The sequence below is a fragment of the Salvelinus fontinalis genome, chromosome 31 (assembly GCF_029448725.1).
Source record: "Salvelinus fontinalis isolate EN_2023a chromosome 31, ASM2944872v1, whole genome shotgun sequence".
NCBI lineage: Eukaryota > Metazoa > Chordata > Actinopteri > Salmoniformes > Salmonidae > Salvelinus > Salvelinus fontinalis.
In genome coordinates, this window is record NC_074695.1 from 28,087,318 (window position 1) to 28,105,342 (window position 18,025).

Consider the following 18,025-nt stretch of genomic DNA (forward strand, 5'->3'; position numbering starts at 1 on the left):
TCAATTCCATGCTCCCTCAAAACTTGAGACTTCTGTGTGTGACAAAACTGCACGTTCTTTGCGGCCTTTTTTATTGTCCCCAGCACAAGGTGCACCTGTGTAGTGAGCATCCTGTTTAATCAGCTTAATGATATGCCACACCTGTCGGGTGGATGGATTATCTTGGCAAAGGACAAATAGGGGTGTAAAAAAGTTTGTGCTGGTCGATTGTTTGGTTGTTAGGCTGTTGGTCAACCGAGATTGTTTTAGTCGAGCAGTAATAAATACATATAATTTATAAGTATGTATATTTATTTGTGTGTGTGCGCGTGCACGCGTATATACAGTTGAAGTCGGCAGTTTACATTTTTTATTTTTTTTATTTTTTTATTTTACCGTTATTTTACCAGGTAAGTTGACTGAGAACACGTTCTCATTTGCAGCAACGACCTGGGGAATAGTTACAGGGGAGAGGAGGGGGATGAATGAGCCAATTGTAAACTGGGGATTATTAGGTGACCATGATGGTTTGAGGGCCAGATTGGGAATTTAGATACATACACCGTAGCCAAATACAATAAAACTCAGTTTTTCACAATTTCTGACATTTAATCCTAGTAAAAATCGTCTGTGTTAGTTCAGTTAGGATCACCACTTTATTTTAAGAATGTGAAATGTCAGAATAAAAGTTGAGAGAATCATTTATTTCAGCTTTTATTTATTTCAGCACAATAAATTGGGTGAATTTTGGCCCGTTCCTCCTGACAGAGCTGGTGTAACTGAGTCAGGTTTGTAGACCTCCTTGTTCGCAAACGCTTTTTCAGTTCTGCCCACATTTTCTTATGAGGTCAGGGCTTTGTGATGGTCACTCCAATATCTTGACTTTGTTGTCCTTAAGCCATTTTGTCACAATTTTGGAGGCATGCTTGGGGTCATTGTCCATTTGGAAGACCCATTTTTAACTTCCTGACTGCTGTCTTGAGATGTTGCTTCAATATATCCACATAATTTTCCATCCTCATGATGCCATCTATTTCCTGAAGTGCACCAGTCCCTACTGCAGCAAAGCACCCCCACAACATGATGCTGCCACCCCCGTGCTTCACGGTTGGGATGGTGTTCTTCGGCTTGTATCACAAACAATATTCCTAATCTGTTTATTACTACATTTATCTTTGATGTTATTATTGCCAATGAATATATTTTCATGTAAATCTATGCTACTTACATCAACCACAGAGGAATTTAAAAGAGATACAACCCCCCTTGGAATCGCATCAAAAACAATTGCATATTCTTTCGGGGTTATTGGAATTTTAAACTTATCAAGAAATTCCCCATATGAGAGTAGATATCCATCATTATTCAGTAACTGACCAACCAAAATAATTTTATTCTCAAACCAGTTATGAAGAAAATAGTTATTTTAAAATCGTATATCTTTGTTGTTCCATAAAATGTATCTGTGAGGGGAAAAATTGTGTTTATATGCTAACATCCAAGCTAAAATTGCCTGCTTATGGAATTTGGCCAACTTTACTGGGATTTTATCAACATTAAAATTACATCGAAGCAAAAATTCGAAACCACCAACAGAGTCAAATAAATACTTCAGAATCCAATTTATTTTAAAAGTAGTATTTAGAATATTGAAATCTAAAACCTCAAGACCTCCTTGTTCTTCGATGTTAGTGAGAATATCTTTTCGTAGATAGTGAGGCTTGTTCCTCCAAATAAAATTATGAATCTTATCTAAGTCCTTTACAATTTTAGGGGGTAAGTCAAGTGATAACGAGACATAAACCGATCTGGATATCCCTTCAGCTTTGGAGAATAAACCCCGACCGTATAACGAAATATCTCTCATCAACCAGAGGTTCAATTTCTTCTTTGTTTTCTCAATAATGGGGTTAAAGTTCAATTCACTCCTTTGATTTTCATCCTTGCATATAACAATTCCAAGATAAGTAACCTTATCTTTAATTGGGATACCATATATTTCCTGTAAAACACAATCCTTCAGTGGAAATAAGACTGACTTATTGATATTAATTTTCAAACCCGAAACTACGGAAAAGTCTTCAATACAGGAAACTGCTTTAGAAATATCATTCCTGTCTCTTAAAAATATGGTGGTATCATCAGCCATCAAGGAGCTCATTTGATGTTCTTCAATCACGAGTCATGTGTGTTCAGTCTGCATGGTCAATGCAGCACATGCAACAATGTTGATGACAACAATGCTGTTTTCACTTTGCTTCTTAATATAAATCCACTAGCGTTCTATAATAACACTATTCGTTTCTGCTTCTTACATCAGCAAACAGTTTGTCTTTTTTAGCAAGTTGCCCTAAATCTTGTGAGATGCTAATTGTTAGCCGCTAATTGCTAGCTAGCAAATAAATGTACTGGGTAAGAGCAAAGGTAGCTAGCTAATATAGCCTGATAATACCAGTGTTGGTATAGACCTAAATCAGCATGTTGTTTGTGCAACAGTATCTTCTAAATCGAAGAGGAATATGCAAAGCAAGAATATGTTAGCTACATGAAGTAGCTAAGAGAAAACAACATGCATTGTAGCTAAAGCTTATAGGGTCCTATAGGAAACACGTACCAACACTTTAGTTCCTAACCTGTCACAATAACTCTTCCTTGACATTTTAATTTTTTGTCATCTCAAACAACACTGTATTCAAAGTGCCCACTATTATATTCTAACTATATAATAGTAATTATATATCCATGATTCCAACAGTTTTGCTCAGATTTGCGAGTCAAATCACAATTGCAACATTTGGTTAAGAATAAATCCTAGATTATTTGCCCATATCGTGGAGCCCTACTTGGCAGTGCGGAAATGATCTCAGTTGTGTTGCTTGTAGAGTTGATACATTTTTATATACATTTTCAAAGAAGCTTGGATCATCATTATTTGGACCGTATAGGTTAATAAGCCATATCTGTTTATGTTCCAATAACATTTAAAATCATCCATTTTCCTTGAGGATCTGTTTGGACAATTTGCACATTTGGATCAAAATTACTATCATCACCTCTTTTGAATTTCTTTGCCACCCCACCAGTCATTTTTCCACAAAGTTAATCTAAAATTATTGAAAAAGTTTCCTGTAAACAATTGATATTATATTCCTTCTCTTTTAGCGAGGTAAGTAATGATCGTCTTTTCTTATTATCTGCTAAGCCATTACAATTATTACTGGCTATACTTATTTAACCAATTACTATAATGAGACACACGTTTCAATTCTATTTATCATAATATATTGTTTTTAAATGTACCATTAAAAAGTTACATGATGATTGTCTATATAGCTGTACCGTGATATTTGCATTGCCACTAAGTAAACCTCCAATTGGTCCCCGCTATTCCACCCACTAAAACCCCTCCTCATCCCGAGTTGGGTTGTCATCCCAATGCCCGGCAGACCACCCCGTAGAGACCGGGATCCATCCTTCGAAAATAGCAGTGCCACCCACAGAACAGAAGCAGATCAACCGCCAAATGCATTTCCATCGCCCTCACCTTGATTTGTATTATATTTATTTATATATATATATATATTTTTAAATCCTGTTTATCTTTTTTCCCCCATAATTAGCAATTCATATTTGTAGTAATGTAGGCAGTTTATGCAAAGTATTTTTACCTCTCGCCATTAACAAAATTACATTATGGCAAGCAATTATTATGTTAGCAAACAATTATTGTGATTAATCCTATATTGTCCCTAACATCTTTTACTCCCTCGCAACAGTTGTGGGATACACACACTCAACCCCTTTCCCCCACAACAACCAAACACTCAGATTCTCAGCAGTTGCACCATCCCAAAACTGCAAAACTGAGCCAGAAATGGGGAGATTTTATTAACCATTTTCACTTTCTTGATTGAGGTCAGATATACCCTCTTCCCCTGAAACACCTACAACATGGTCCCCCGTAGTGACCGTATTCCCAAGCAGTCAGACCGTATTCCCAAGCAGTCAGACCTTTGATTTTGTACCACAGCTCTGCCACTGCCTGGGTGGGGGCACCCCACCGGAATCCCCACCGGCTAGGTTCAAGGTCGTCAAGGATCTCATTAGCAGCTTTGAGAATTTCCTTGTATATTATGCTCTCCCATCAGGGGGCTCTGGCTTTGCAGGGCCAACCCTGCCAGGCAGGCTCAGAATCTTGAGGGGGCGCTGCTGCTCTAGAAGGTCTCTGATAGTATTTCTGATTGGCTTAACGCACCACCACCTGTCAAGCTTATCAAAGTAATGTTTTCTTCATCTCAAACAGCAAGTTTGAGATGAGTTTTTTTTTTTTACATCCATTGAGAATTACAATAGTTCCTCAATGTGTTTGAAAAACCTTTCCAGCACTCTCACTTTCGATAATCACTCAGTGTGAAAGAGAAAAAGGTCATGCTCTGATCCAGTGACAACACCATAAAATAGGCTTTTTATCAGTGCTCGACTAGGATTTAAATAGGGTCCGGTACTCAATTTGGGTGCTCGTTCTGTTTTATATTTAGGTGCAGGAGCGCCACAATACTTCTGAGCTAATATTCTACAAGTGGAACAGGAGCTCAAGCAGTAGAACATTTGAGGTGCAGGTACTCAGTTCTGGTGAACTCCTGCCCAAGTCAAGCACAGCTTTTTATCCCTTTCACAAATAGCCTACAGCTGTGTCTGTCCCGAGCTCACTGGTGCACAAAACTCTGAGGGCCTGGAATATTTTATACATTATTGCAAGTTCGGTAGCACTAGCTTCTGGCCTGACCCAAGTTAATAGTTGATACAATGTTTCAAGTTCATTGCAGACAGGCCATGTGTAGGCAATGTGATTCATAGGAAATCTGTTTTTATTAGGATATTTTCTACCTGCTGGCTGCAATGTTTTTATTTGTTGGCTTTGTGGGCTATTTTTACGTAGTTGGCAATATAAGTTACTTTTTAGGTTGGTATCATTTTCATTTAGATTTGGATCGAATTTTCATTAACCACATGACAATGAGTTTGAGATATGGAGACGTTATTATAAATTAAATTAAACTGTTTCACGAAAATGTGCATATGAAAACTGTAATTGGCACGCTGATCGGTAGAAATGGTAGGATAAATTGGCATTCCACATGAGAAAGGTTGTTGACTCATGTAGCCTATTACTGGCAACTTCAGGAGAGTAAGGGCAGAATCTGCGAAAGCCAGCAGGAGGAGAATGGTTTGGTCAGGTTAAGTTTTTTTCTTCTCTTTTGGTTATCTAGATATTTAAGAGAGACTGTTCACCACAGGCGCTACCCTAGCTCTCCCAGAGACTGGTATTATTTCCTCATTTAATGTTTTTCACTTGTCCCTCACTCTGTGCTGCAGTGGCTGTGATACGGAAAACATTGTTTTCTCAGTCTCTGCTGCTGCTGACTTATGGAAGAGGGGAAATAGGGATTGTGGTAGAGGGAGCAGGGTGGTGGCGTAGCCTATGTGTTGTCTGAGCTCATGATGAGTTCTACCAGCAATGTGCTACATGCATATCCTCCCATCATTCACCAAGGAGGAGAGGATGCCGTTAGAGCTTGTAAAAGCACACTGCAGCATTGAGCTACTTTCTGAGAAACCAGCAGCATCAACCATGCTGGTCCTCTATCAGTTGGGAGACCTAAGACTAATATTGCAGTCTATGCTATATCTAATTGTGATGTGCCTTTGATAAGGGTAATAGAACTGCATCATTTTTCTAGGTCACGTCTAATGAACAGTTGGCCAATGCAGCCTTCCTGTATTGAGCGAATGGGGTTAAACCGTCGTTATTATGTGTGCCTTTGGTATGCACCGTGCCTGTATTTGATATACCATTCTGTTTTTGCTGCTTATTGTTCTTGGTGGTTTGCTTGTTGTTGGTTGAGTAAAAGCGAGGGTAATGGGGTAATTTACTTACATCTCCTGCGCTGGTGCCATCAATCTTTGTCAGCCATTTTCTTTACCAGTTGCATGATTCCATTAACACAAATTAATCTGTATTTAAGTGAACTGACAGCCATTTTGTTTGCCTAATGGTTTGTTAGTGAGCACAGGGAGCTGTATTTGACTCACTGATTGAAATGGCATTGCTCTGCCTGATGTTTTATAGATTTGTGATAAGGAGAGTATTGGATAAATCATTGACGATACATTTAATCAACCATATTTCACTAATTTAGCACATTTACCTATTCCTACAATAATTACATTGGAGCTTTATCATCTTTGTGACCACATTTAGCCTAACATAACCCCTCAAAGTTGGACCAAACATGTTGAACCAACCAAGTTTGGGTATAGAAATGACTTTAACAGGAACCTCAACCTCGACCCTTCAAACCAAACAGGTCACACATAGTATTAAATGTGGTATGTAGGCCAACAACCTGCAACAGGCAGCAATTCATAATATTGTGACTGAGTTACAAACATACATACATACATACATACATGTATGTAATGGAGCCATGATTACTGCACTAGGTGTTGAAGCTGAAGCCTTCTATCACACTTGGGATGTAATCATCAGGCTGTGGAAAGTCACACTGCAACCATGACCCTGTTGCTAATGGCTTTTCTCATTGAGGAGCTCTGGAGCGTGCCGTGGTCTGGTGGCACTTTAGTGAGCTAACTTATTCACACACCCTATCCTTTTACCCTCGTAACAGAGAGGAGCAGGCCTGGCCTACAGTGAAGCCCAGGGCATGGACTCTGCCCTGAGTCTTACATACAGTAGTAGACTATCTCAGAGATGAGCTGCCACTCTCCGGTCCAGCTCGTCTCCCACAGCATGCTCCAGCCCAGGGAGAGTTTTAGCAGCGGTCCCAATCCTTCAGCAGAAACACTATTTATTCAGCCTCTAATAATTTCCTAAATTATCCAGACGGCCCGCCACCACACCCCCACTGTGCCCATGTGACACTGGTCCTCTGGAGGGCAGGAGAGCAAGAGCTGAGACGGCACTTCCTCTCTGTGGTGCTGTTTGATGAACATGCTGTTGCTCTGTTTGTGTACTTCCTGAATTAGAAATCCCTCTGATTGTACAGGCTTATCACTGTGACTGCCAAAAGATGGGTTTATAATTAGTAAGAGGATGGCTGATATGTTTCCTTTGAAATATATTTGTTTGGTCCTGTATTCTTGTCTTGCTTAATTATTTGGCTGTTCGTTTTCATAGAAAGGCTATATGTTTCTTCTCATTTCTTGTCAGCATAGTTGAGCTCCTAAAGCTTGAGAGGTGACGGCAGCTCCTCTCATGCCATCGGTAGTCTAACTCCACCCTCACCAGATGACAAGAGTGTCTTAATCAGCATCGATCTTGAGCAACAAACATCAGACGGCCCCAAATTTTCTGGAAACCGTGTTCTGTATGTGGAGGGTGCCCTGTAGCAATCAGTAACTTCCCACAGTGGTGTCAAGGTGCTGACTACAATTGCCACTCGGGTTATGTTGACAAATTAGTGTCCCTGGAAGTTGCATTCCTCTCATTATGTGCACACAGTAGAGGGGCTGTCCACATGGTGACATTACAATGGTAGTTAACTCTCATAATGAACACAAACAGTAAATGATAACACTAATGAATAGAGGTGTGAGCTTGCTTTGTGTGTGTTTTAATGAATGGCACATGGAAGAGCAGTATTGAGCACCTTGCTGAAGACAAGTTTTAAAAACCAAGAATCAAGTATTTTGCTTGTTGCTTAGCAACTTCCAAGATGAGTTGAACTTAAAAATTGACCTCTAATTAATACCAACATGTGACTGTTATTACTCCATATTTTCTTTATTTATTATTTAGTCAGATTTAGCCCTAAATGTCAGATGCAAGTGTAAGCTATAACAACATGGATGTGTCTCTGGGGTAGAGTAAATGTTCTGTGTTGCGTGTATTAGGTTAACAAGAGTACTTCTCTGACCAACTGCCTCTTTGTTAGTAATTTTGTCAGTTAACCAGAGGTTTTGGAGCCCGAGCTCATTAAATGGCCACACATCCTCTACAGAAGGCTTTTTTATCACCAGAAATTCAATTCGATGACAAGAATAACAGTTTTGGAGCATTACAGCCTTTAATGAAAATAGATTTTTACATGTCATAATTTCTTACATTTTTTCTCCCCCTGTTAATATTCTCCATGCTTTGCTCTGAAAAGTATTAGCAAATTATCATCAGTTGTAATCATTATATTTTTCCATTCCTGCCACTGTCAGATGATAACCTGATCTTGGCATATACATTTTACAATAGTCTATTACTCCTATGAATTCTGAAAATGCATAATATTTTCATATACAGTATAATATTAGCTCCCATCACTGTGGGTTCAGTAACACTAGGCTACTTCTAACCCCTCATGAAGATGAAGCTGAGCTACCTTGATGAAGCATCAGTGGCACTGATTTTGTTCTCCTCCCTTGCAGAACACGTGTGTTCCATCATAGCTTCCTGCCTGCGGAACCTGAAAGCCCAGCAGAGGACGAGGCTCCTTAGCAAGTTCACTGAGAACGACTGTGAGAAGGTGAGATCTTCACTGATCCACCACTGTTTGCAGAACATTTTTACAGCAATATTTCTTAAAAAGCAAATCAGGAAAAATCAGGTTTTACATATTCACTTCCCTGATTGAGATCCCCTTGTACAGGTGTGAGTATGTATTGATCAGCCTGTGACTGGTCACTGTTAATGACTAAAATATTGATCCTGTGGTGGAAAGAGTTATTAACTTCACCACCAGTGATAGAGACAACAGTCCCTCTGCTACTTGAATGGTGCTACAGACACACACATACATGGTCATAGACATACTACATGCTAGCCTCTGGCTGTCTGAATCCTATTTTCTCCCCCATGGGGGTTTTGTATGCATAGCGCCTTGCATTGGTGTCTGATGTCTTCTCCCTCTGTCCTACAGGTTGATAGACTGATGGAGCTGCATTTTAAGTACCTGGAAGCTGTTCAGTTGGCTGACAAGAGGATCGAAGGAGAGAAACACGTAGGAGTCCTACCCCTCCCCCTGCTATCAACAGCTTGCATTCTAACCTTGACTGGCAATATCTCTGAAATAAGAGCAGCTCCAAGTGTCTAGATAAGAAGTCCTTTTAGAGAGGCTTGTAATTGTCACAACTTCAGGACTAGAGGCTAGCTTGGAGAGGGGCTGAAATCCTTGGTTCAAATCCAGTGCCTTAAGTCATTGTCTACATTAAGAAGCTCTTCACCTCTTACTGCATGGACCCACTCAGAATATGCTGCGGTGTGAGTGGGTGATGTCTCTTTGTTGTCGCTAGAATCCCTCTCCATTGTTACGGACAGAGATTGCCAATAAGATCCGATCAGCCTCAGCTAAACAAGGCAGTGTTTCAGTTTGATGCCCTGTGGTCCCAGAGAATGTGTGAGGTCCAGATTAGTCTGTAGGCTGTGCTCACTCAGACAGGTGGAAGGAGCGAGATAAGAGATGAGGAGTCTCTTCTCCAGCAGGAGAGAGAGGGCAGGAGAAGGTAGTAGAGTTTTAAGAGGGCGAGAGCTTTCAGATTCATATCTGATGAGAGATTAATTCTTTGCAAAAAAAGCGGGACAGCTTGACACGGCTTGACATTCATTTGAGTGCAAGTATAAACAAGTAATAACCAAAGAGACGATTTTCTGTCTTCACTATCTTGATGCGCATGGATACCCCTATTTCATTGTACAAATGTTTAGTTATAGGTTGAAGAAACTAGTAACAATTTCTTTGAGTATCTTGTTTCAGTCCTGGCTAGGATGTTGTCTTGTACGCTACATGGCTAAAAGTATGTGGACACCTGCTTGTCAAACATCTCATTCCAAAATCATTGGCATTAATATGGAGTTGGTCCCCCCTTTGCTGCTATAACAGCCTCCACTCTTCTAGGAAGGCTTTCCAATAGAGGTTGGAACATTTTTGCGGGGACTTGCTTCCATTCAGCCACGAGCATTAGTGAGGTCGGGCAGTGATGTTGGCCGATTAGGCCTGGCTCGCAGTCGGCATTCTAATTCATCCCCAAGGTGTTCGATGGGGTTGAGGTCAGGGCTCTGTGCAGGCCAGTTAAGTTCTCCCACACCAATCTCGACAAACTATTTCTGTATGGACCTGGCTTTGTGCATGGGGGCATTGTCATGCTGAAACTGGAAAGGGCCTTCCCAAAACTGTTGCCACAAAGTTGGAAGCACAGAATCGTCTAAAATGTCATTGTATGCTGTACTGTTAATATTTCCCTTAACTGGAACGAAGGGGCCTAGCCCGAACCATGAAAAACAGCCCCAGACCGTTATTCCTCCTCCACCAGACTTTACAGTTTGCACTATTTATTGGGGCAGGTACGTTCTCTTGGCATCCGCCAAACCCAGATTCGTCCATCGGACTGCCAGATGGTGAAGCGTGATTCATCATTCCAGAGAACGTCTTTCCACTCTTCCAGAGTCCAATGGCGGCGAGCTTTACACCACTCCAGCCAACGCTTGGCATTGTGCATGGTGATCTTAGGCTTGTGTGCGGCTGCTCGTCCATGGAAACCTGTTTCATGAAGCTCCCGACTAACAGTTATTGTTCTGACGCTGCTTTCAGATGCAGTTTGGAACTCGTAGTGAGCTGTTGCTTCACCACTCGGCTGTCCCGTTCTGTGAGCTTTTGTGGCCTACCACTTTGTGGCTGAGCCATTGTTGCTCCTAGACGTTTCCACTCCACAATAACAGCACTTACAGTTGACCGGGGCAGCTTTAGCAGGGCTGAAATTTGATGAACTGACTTGTTGGAAAAGTGGCATCCTATGACGGTGCCACTTTGAAAGTCTCTGAGCTCTTCAAGTATGTGGACACCTGCTTGGCCATTCTACTGCCAATGTTAGTCTATGGAGATTGCATGACTGTGTGCTCGATGTATATACCTGTCAGCTACGGGTGTGGCTGCAATAGCCCAATCCACTAATTTGAAGGGGTGTCCACATACATTTGTATATATGGTGTATCTATAAAGATGACATTTCCTGCTGTGTCCTGATCTCCCTCCTCCACTTCCTTTGTTTTGTACAACTGGCTGCCATCAGCAGTTCTGTTTTTATCACTCCACTTTCGTTAGGATGTTATTTTGGGGTGGTAAGCTAAATATTTTCCTCTCTGCAACATATTATGAGCAGATATTCCACAGGAGTATACTTCTCAGCATCTGAGGACTGGATTTAATAAGCTCCTTATTCCGCCAGGCTCGCTTTTTCTTGGTGGTGGTAATAGTAAGGATGCTCTTTGAGAGCGATTTAAAACTAGAGTCCCTAATTCAAACAATAACAAAGTTGACATTTTTTGGGGGCAAAAACCTGAAGGATGGAATCTGGAGAAATGTGACCGCTCTCAAATGTATAGACCGAGCTATGGATGCAATGGCTGACCTTCCATGCTATCAAAATTATAGTTTTAACCATGTTTTGAAGCTATACAGCGTTTGTTTACATTAACATTGCTGTAAGAACAAGCTTATATTTTGGGTTCTGATGGGGTATGGCAGTTGAACTAAGCTCATGAGGCACTTAAAGTTCTATTCTTCAAGAATCAATTGGTAAACTCTGAGTGTACAAAACATTGGGAACACCTTCCTACTATTGAGTCTCCTCCCCTTTTATCTACACTGATTTGAAGTGGATTTAACAAGTGACGTCAATAAGGGATCATAGCTTTCACCTGGATTTACCTGGTCAATCTGTCATGGAAAGAGCAAAATTCCTTAGTGCGGTATTGAGAACCCAGAAAGGTCTGTTGTTTGCATTAAATTAAACTCATCTCATCTTCTATTTAATGGTTGTGTTAAGAAAGGCACTGTGAATTGGAATTAGTCCCCACGTTGTCGTCCGCCCCCCTCTCTCTCATGTCTTATTGCAAGGCAGGTAGGCAGAGGGAGGCAGACAGAAAGTGCTAAGTTGCTGTGAAATTGATTGGCGCTGACAAGTAATTACTGCTGTAGCCCAGGGTTTCTGTTAGCCAGTAATAGCTAGCTTTTGGCAGTTTTTTATTTATTAGAAAAGCCAATAAATAAAATAGGCCCAGGCCAATTGTCCGGGAGAGGAAGAAAAAATCCTGTTTCGAAATAATGCTTTTTAGCCGCTTCATTGATGGAAATACCAGTCGATGGAAATACATTTGACTGGTTATGCTTATCGGTCTATAGGTTAATTTAGTGGAATTTAATTGGCGTGTGTGTACAGTATATTTTGTTCAGTATCTTAATCACACACGTACAACATAAAGATACGGAACCTTTTGAGTGTAAAATCTGTCAGACAGCGCGGGAGCTGCTGCTACAGCATCTCAAACAGCATGCGTAGGCACCACAAGGCAGGCTTCATCAGCGCGTCACACAGCGTAGGCAACACAAGGCAGGCTTCATCAGCGCGTCACACAGCGTAGGCAACACAAGGCAGGCTTCATCAGCGCGTCACACAGCGTAGGCAACACAAGGCAGGCTTCATCGGCGCGTCACACAGCGTAGGCAACGCAAGGCAGGCTTCATCAGCGCGTCACACAGCGTAGGCACCACAAGGCAGGCTTCATCAGCGCGTCACACAGCGTAGGCAACACAAGGCAGGCTTCATCAGCGCGTCACACAGCGTAGGCAACACAAGGCAGGCTTCATCGGCGCGTCACACAGCGTAGGCAACGCAAGGCAGGCTTCATCAGCGCGTCACACAGCGTAGGCACCACAAGGCAGGCTTCATCAGCGCGTCACACAGCGTAGGCAACACAAGCCAGGCTTCATCAGCGCGTCACACAGCGTAGGCAACACAAGGCAGGCTTCATCAGCGCGTCACACAGCGTAGGCACCACAAGGCAGGCTTCATCAGCGCGTTACACAGCGTAGGCAACACAAGGCAGGCTTCATCAGCGCGTCACACAGCGTAGATAACACAAGGCAGGCTTCATCAGCGCGTCACACAGCGTAGGCACCACAAGGCAGGCTTCATCAGCGCGTTACACAGCGTAGGCACCACAAGGCAGGCTTCATCAGCGCGTCACACAGCGTAGGCAACACAAGGCAGGCTTCATCAGCGCGTCACACAGCGTAGGCACCACAAGGCAGGCTTCATCAGCGCGTCACACAGCGTAGGCACCACAAGGCAGGCTTCATCAGCGCGTTACACAGCGTAGGCACCACAAGGCAGGCTTCATCAGCGCGTCACACAGCGTAGGCACCACAAGGCAGGCTTCATCAGCGCGTCACACAGCGTAGGCACCACAAGGCAGGCTTCATCAGCGCGTCACACAGCGTAGGCAACACAAGCCAGGCTTCATCAGCGCGTCACACAGCGTAGGCAACACAAGGCAGGCTTCATCAGCGCGTCACACAGCGTAGGCACCACAAGGCAGGCTTCATCAGCGCGTCACACAGCGTAGGCACCACAAGGCAGGCTTCATCAGCGCGTCACACAGCGTAGGCAACACAAGCCAGGCTTCATCAGCGCGTCACACAGCGTAGGCAACACAAGGCAGGCTTCATCAGCGCGTCACACAGCGTAGGCAACACAAGGCAGGCTTCATCAGCGCGTTACACAGCGTAGGCAACACAAGGCAGGCTTCATCAGCGCGTCACACAGCGTAGGCACCACAAGGCAGGCTTCATCAGCGCGTCACACAGCGTAGGCAACACAAGGCAGGCTTCATCAGCGCGTCACACAGCGTAGGCAACACAAGGCAGGCTTCATCAGCGCGTTACACAGCGTAGGCAACACAAGGCAGGCTTCATCAGCGCGTCACACAGCGTAGGCAACACAAGGCAGGCTTCATCAGCGCGTCACACAGCGTAGGCAACACAAGGCAGGCTTCATCAGCGTGTCACACAGCGTAGGCACCACAAGGCAGGCTTCATCAGCGCGTCACACAGCGTAGGCACCACAAGGCAGGCTTCATCAGCGCGTCACACAGCGTAGGCACCACAAGGCAGGCTTCATCAGCGCGTCACACAGCGTAGGCAACACAAGGCAGGCTTCATCAGCGCGTCACACAGCGTAGGCAACACAAGGCAGGCTTCATCAGCGCGTCACACAGCGTAGGCAACGCAAGGCAGGCTTCATCAGCGCGTCACACAGCGTAGGCACCACAAGGCAGGCTTCATCAGCGCGTTACACAGCGTAGGCACCACAAGGCAGGCTTCATCAGCGCGTCACACAGCGTAGGCACCACAAGGCAGGCTTCATCAGCGCGTCACACAGCGTAGGCAACACAAGGCAGGCTTCATCAGCGCGTCACACAGCGTAGGCAACACAAGGCAGGCTTCATCAGCGCGTCACACAGCGTAGGCAACACAAGGCAGGCTTCATCAGCGCGTCACACAGCGTAGGCACCACAAGGCAGGCTTCATCAGCGCGTCACACAGCGTAGGCAACGCAAGGCAGGCTTCATCAGCGCGTCACACAGCGTAGGCAACACAAGGCAGGCTTCATCAGCGCGTCACACAGCGTAGGCAACACAAGGCAGGCTTCATCAGCGCGTTACACAGCGTAGGCAACACAAGGCAGGCTTCATCAGCGCGTCACACAGCGTAGGCAACACAAGGCAGGCTTCATCAGCGCGTCACACAGCGTAGGCAACACAAGCCAGGCTTCATCAGCGCGTCACACAGCGTAGGCAACACAAGGCAGGCTTCATCAGCGCGTCACACAGCGTAGGCAACACAAGGCAGGCTTCATCAGCGCGTTACACAGCGTAGGCAACACAAGGCAGGCTTCATCAGCGCGTCACACAGCGTAGGCAACACAAGGCAGGCTTCATCAGCGCGTCACACAGCGTAGGCAACACAAGGCAGGCTTCATCAGCGCGTCACACAGCGTAGGCACCACAAGGCAGGCTTCATCAGCGCGTCACACAGCGTAGGCAACACAAGGCAGGCTTCATCAGCGCGTCACACAGCGTAGGCAACACAAGGCAGGCTTCATCAGCGCGTCACACAGCGTAGGCAACACAAGGCAGGCTTCATCAGCGCGTCACACAGCGTAGGCAACACAAGGCAGGCTTCATCAGCGCGTCACACAGCGTAGGCACCACAAGGCAGGCTTCATCAGCGCGTCACACAGCGTAGGCACCACAAGGCAGGCTTCATCAGCGCGTCACACAGCGTAGGCAACACAAGGCAGGCTTCATCAGCGCGTCACACAGCGTAGGCAACACAAGGCAGGCTTCATCAGCGCGTTACACAGCGTAGGCAACACAAGGCAGGCTTCATCAGCGCCTTACACACCACTCCGCAATGAGCTGGAGGCCGTATGCATTTTGAAAACATATATGTTTGAAACCTGAACGCTTTACTACATATTATGATGCATATCTTACCTTGCTTCAAAGTAGCCTAGCCAAAATCATACCTTATCCGTGGAATTATTTTATATCAACTTTCTTTCATTGTCCAGTAGCCAAAGGCACAATCCTAGTCATATTAGCAGCTCAGGTTAGTTGTTGCATATTAGAGCTCCCCTCTTTCTAAATATCTAATGGATATTTTCATCCCTGTCACATGAAACCGCTCCTGTGTGCGGTGTGCTTTTGACAATGTGGTTTTCCAGCTAATTGCATTATGGAACAAACTTTCATGCATAGCCTACTGCGTTAGGACACCTGCTGTTTCCATGACATAGACTGACCAGGTGAAAGCTATGATCCCTTATTGGTGTCAATTGTTAAATCCACTTCAGTCAGTGTAGATGAAGGGGAGGAGACAGGTTAAAGAAGGATTTTTAATCCTTGAGCCAATTGAAACATGGATTGTGTATGTCTGCTGTTCAGAGGGTGAATGTGCAAGGCAAAAGATTGAAGTGCCTGTGAACGGGGTATGGTAGTAGGTTCCAGGTGTATCGGTTTCAGTGTGTCAAGAAAGCAACACTCAGGGTTTTTAACGCTCAACATTTTCCTGTGTGTATCAAGAATGGTCTCCCATCCAAAGGACTTCCAACCAACTTGACACAACTGTGGGAAGCATTGGAGTCAACATGGGCCAGCATCCCTGTGGAATGCTTTCGACACCTTGTAGAGTCCATGCCTCGACGAATTGAGGCTGTTCTGAGGGCAAAAAGGTGGGGGCGCACCTCAATATTAGGAAGGTGTCCCTAATGTTTTGTATACTTAGTGTAAAATCTGTCCAAGTGTCTGTTTGGAATAGGCTATTTCTTTCTTGACAAACTGACCAATAGAATTTAAATAGGATAGTGATGTTGCTGTTCGTTACTCGTCTTGTTGGCTGAGGAAAAGTAAATGTGGTCAGTTGTTCTAACATCTTTAAAGTGCACAAGAAGGACCGCACATTGTTGCATCCTCGACTTGCATATTAATATGAATTAAAATAACCTAAATGTGGTTTCTGTCATTCTGAGCACCGTGGGTGAACGGTCTAATTAGGTTACACACGCAATGCGTATAGGTCTGTTAAATTTCTCAAATGTCCAGTAAAATAAAATACTGCCGGTCAAATGTCTGGCGACACATTTTCCTGACAGAAACCCTGCTGCAGCCACTGTCGGGTTAGTCAGGTCTCTGCTGACTGCAGCCAGGGACCTAGGAGTAGTCGTAACTACCACTAGCTCCTCTAGTAGTCAGCCACACTATCCTAATGATCATGCTATAGATGTAGACATGCACACCCTGCACATTCGGCTTGCAAACTACATTCATAACTGGGTGTTTCAATGCTGAAAGGATTTCAAAGGATCCAGAAATGCAACTTGCTTTCGCCTTCCCCCACCTTGCCTATAGCCTACCATACCTTTCTTCCAATTTTTAGTGTACGTGGTTGGTTTTCAATGCATTGGCTATTTTTCCTCTTCTCTCTCCCTGCTTCCTGTCTTCCTGACCTGCTCCTGCCTCATTACGGGAATGGAGCTGTAGCTCAGACATCCATTACCTCAGCCTCTGTGTGCAGGAGGGCTTTGGCTGTGTGCTGAGGGATTGATGGGAGCTGGGTAGGGATCATGCCTTGAAAGGTCCAATAGCGCTGACTCATCTCCCAGCCAACTGCTAGTCTTATTGAGCTTTGTGATTGCTTAAAGTGTGTGTGTGTGTAGACAGCTATGTTTGTTTGTGGGTGGTTGCCTGTTTTTCTGGGACTCTATTACCTAGGTTAGATCAAATTAGAGGAAAATGCCATTTGATTTGTGAAAGGCCTATATCAGGGATTCCCAACTGGCGATGCAGGCCCGTGACTTTATTTGGCCCCCAATGTTTTTATTTGATTTGTTGGGCATTAAAGACTGTAAAAATACCATCAAATCAGCTCCAAGAGATTTTAATTTTGGAAATGTGTTCCAAAGTATTCCCCTGCATAATATGTTATTGTATACAAATCTAAGCAAGATTTTAAATTATTGTTTTAGTCAAATATGATATCTGTTTGGGCTTCTTGCGGTCAATTTGCAGTCTACAAATGATTTGTAATTATGTTCCGGCCTCCTGACCATCCACTCCAGAAAGAAATCTAGTTGATGATCCCTGACTTAAATGGTCATCTGTGCGATTATCAAAAGGGAAAATCAGCATCTCTCTCCTTCTTAGCAAGTTCTCTCCCTTTACCTCAGCTACTCTTACGCAACACAAGTGAAAGGATTCAGTAAGCCCTACAGAGTACAGACGGCAACAGTAAGCTCAAAGAAGGTGCTGACAAGGAAGTCACATTAATTCAGTCTTTGCATCCCACCAGAGGAAAAGCATAGAGCCAGCGTTCGTTCCATTTTGCTGTTGTCATATTAACACCTGTGCCGGAATAGGATGTGGAAAGGGAAAAGAATAAGAATCTGTCCTTATTACTTTCTCCTTGGCAGTTGGTTGTCAGAACTTTAGGCCTTTAATTGAGTCATCCAGGCTTCCTTTGAAAATGTTTTTCTGTGTAATGAGAACGGACTAACTGGTATGTTTGCTAGTCCCCTTGTCCCAAGGGTTTGCTATACATTAGCATATACAGCCATTTTTATCCACTGGGTCTGATGCAGTAGCAAGCCTGCATGAGAGGACCGCCTTGTAACAAGCAGGCGTTTTGTTCTGAAAGCTGCA

General features: G+C 44.0%; 1 protein-coding gene across 1 annotated transcript in view; it reads left to right on the top strand.

Annotated features, from left to right (window-relative positions):
* Window positions 1-18,025, top strand: part of LOC129829974 (beta-catenin-like protein 1) — a 38,585-nt gene that overhangs the window by 14,601 nt on the left and 5,959 nt on the right. Inside the window, exons 12-13 of the mRNA XM_055892052.1 lie at window positions 8,419-8,516; window positions 8,910-8,990. Of these exons, the coding sequence (XP_055748027.1) occupies window positions 8,419-8,516; window positions 8,910-8,990 (179 nt within the window). The remainder of the gene's footprint in view (window positions 1-8,418; window positions 8,517-8,909; window positions 8,991-18,025) is intronic.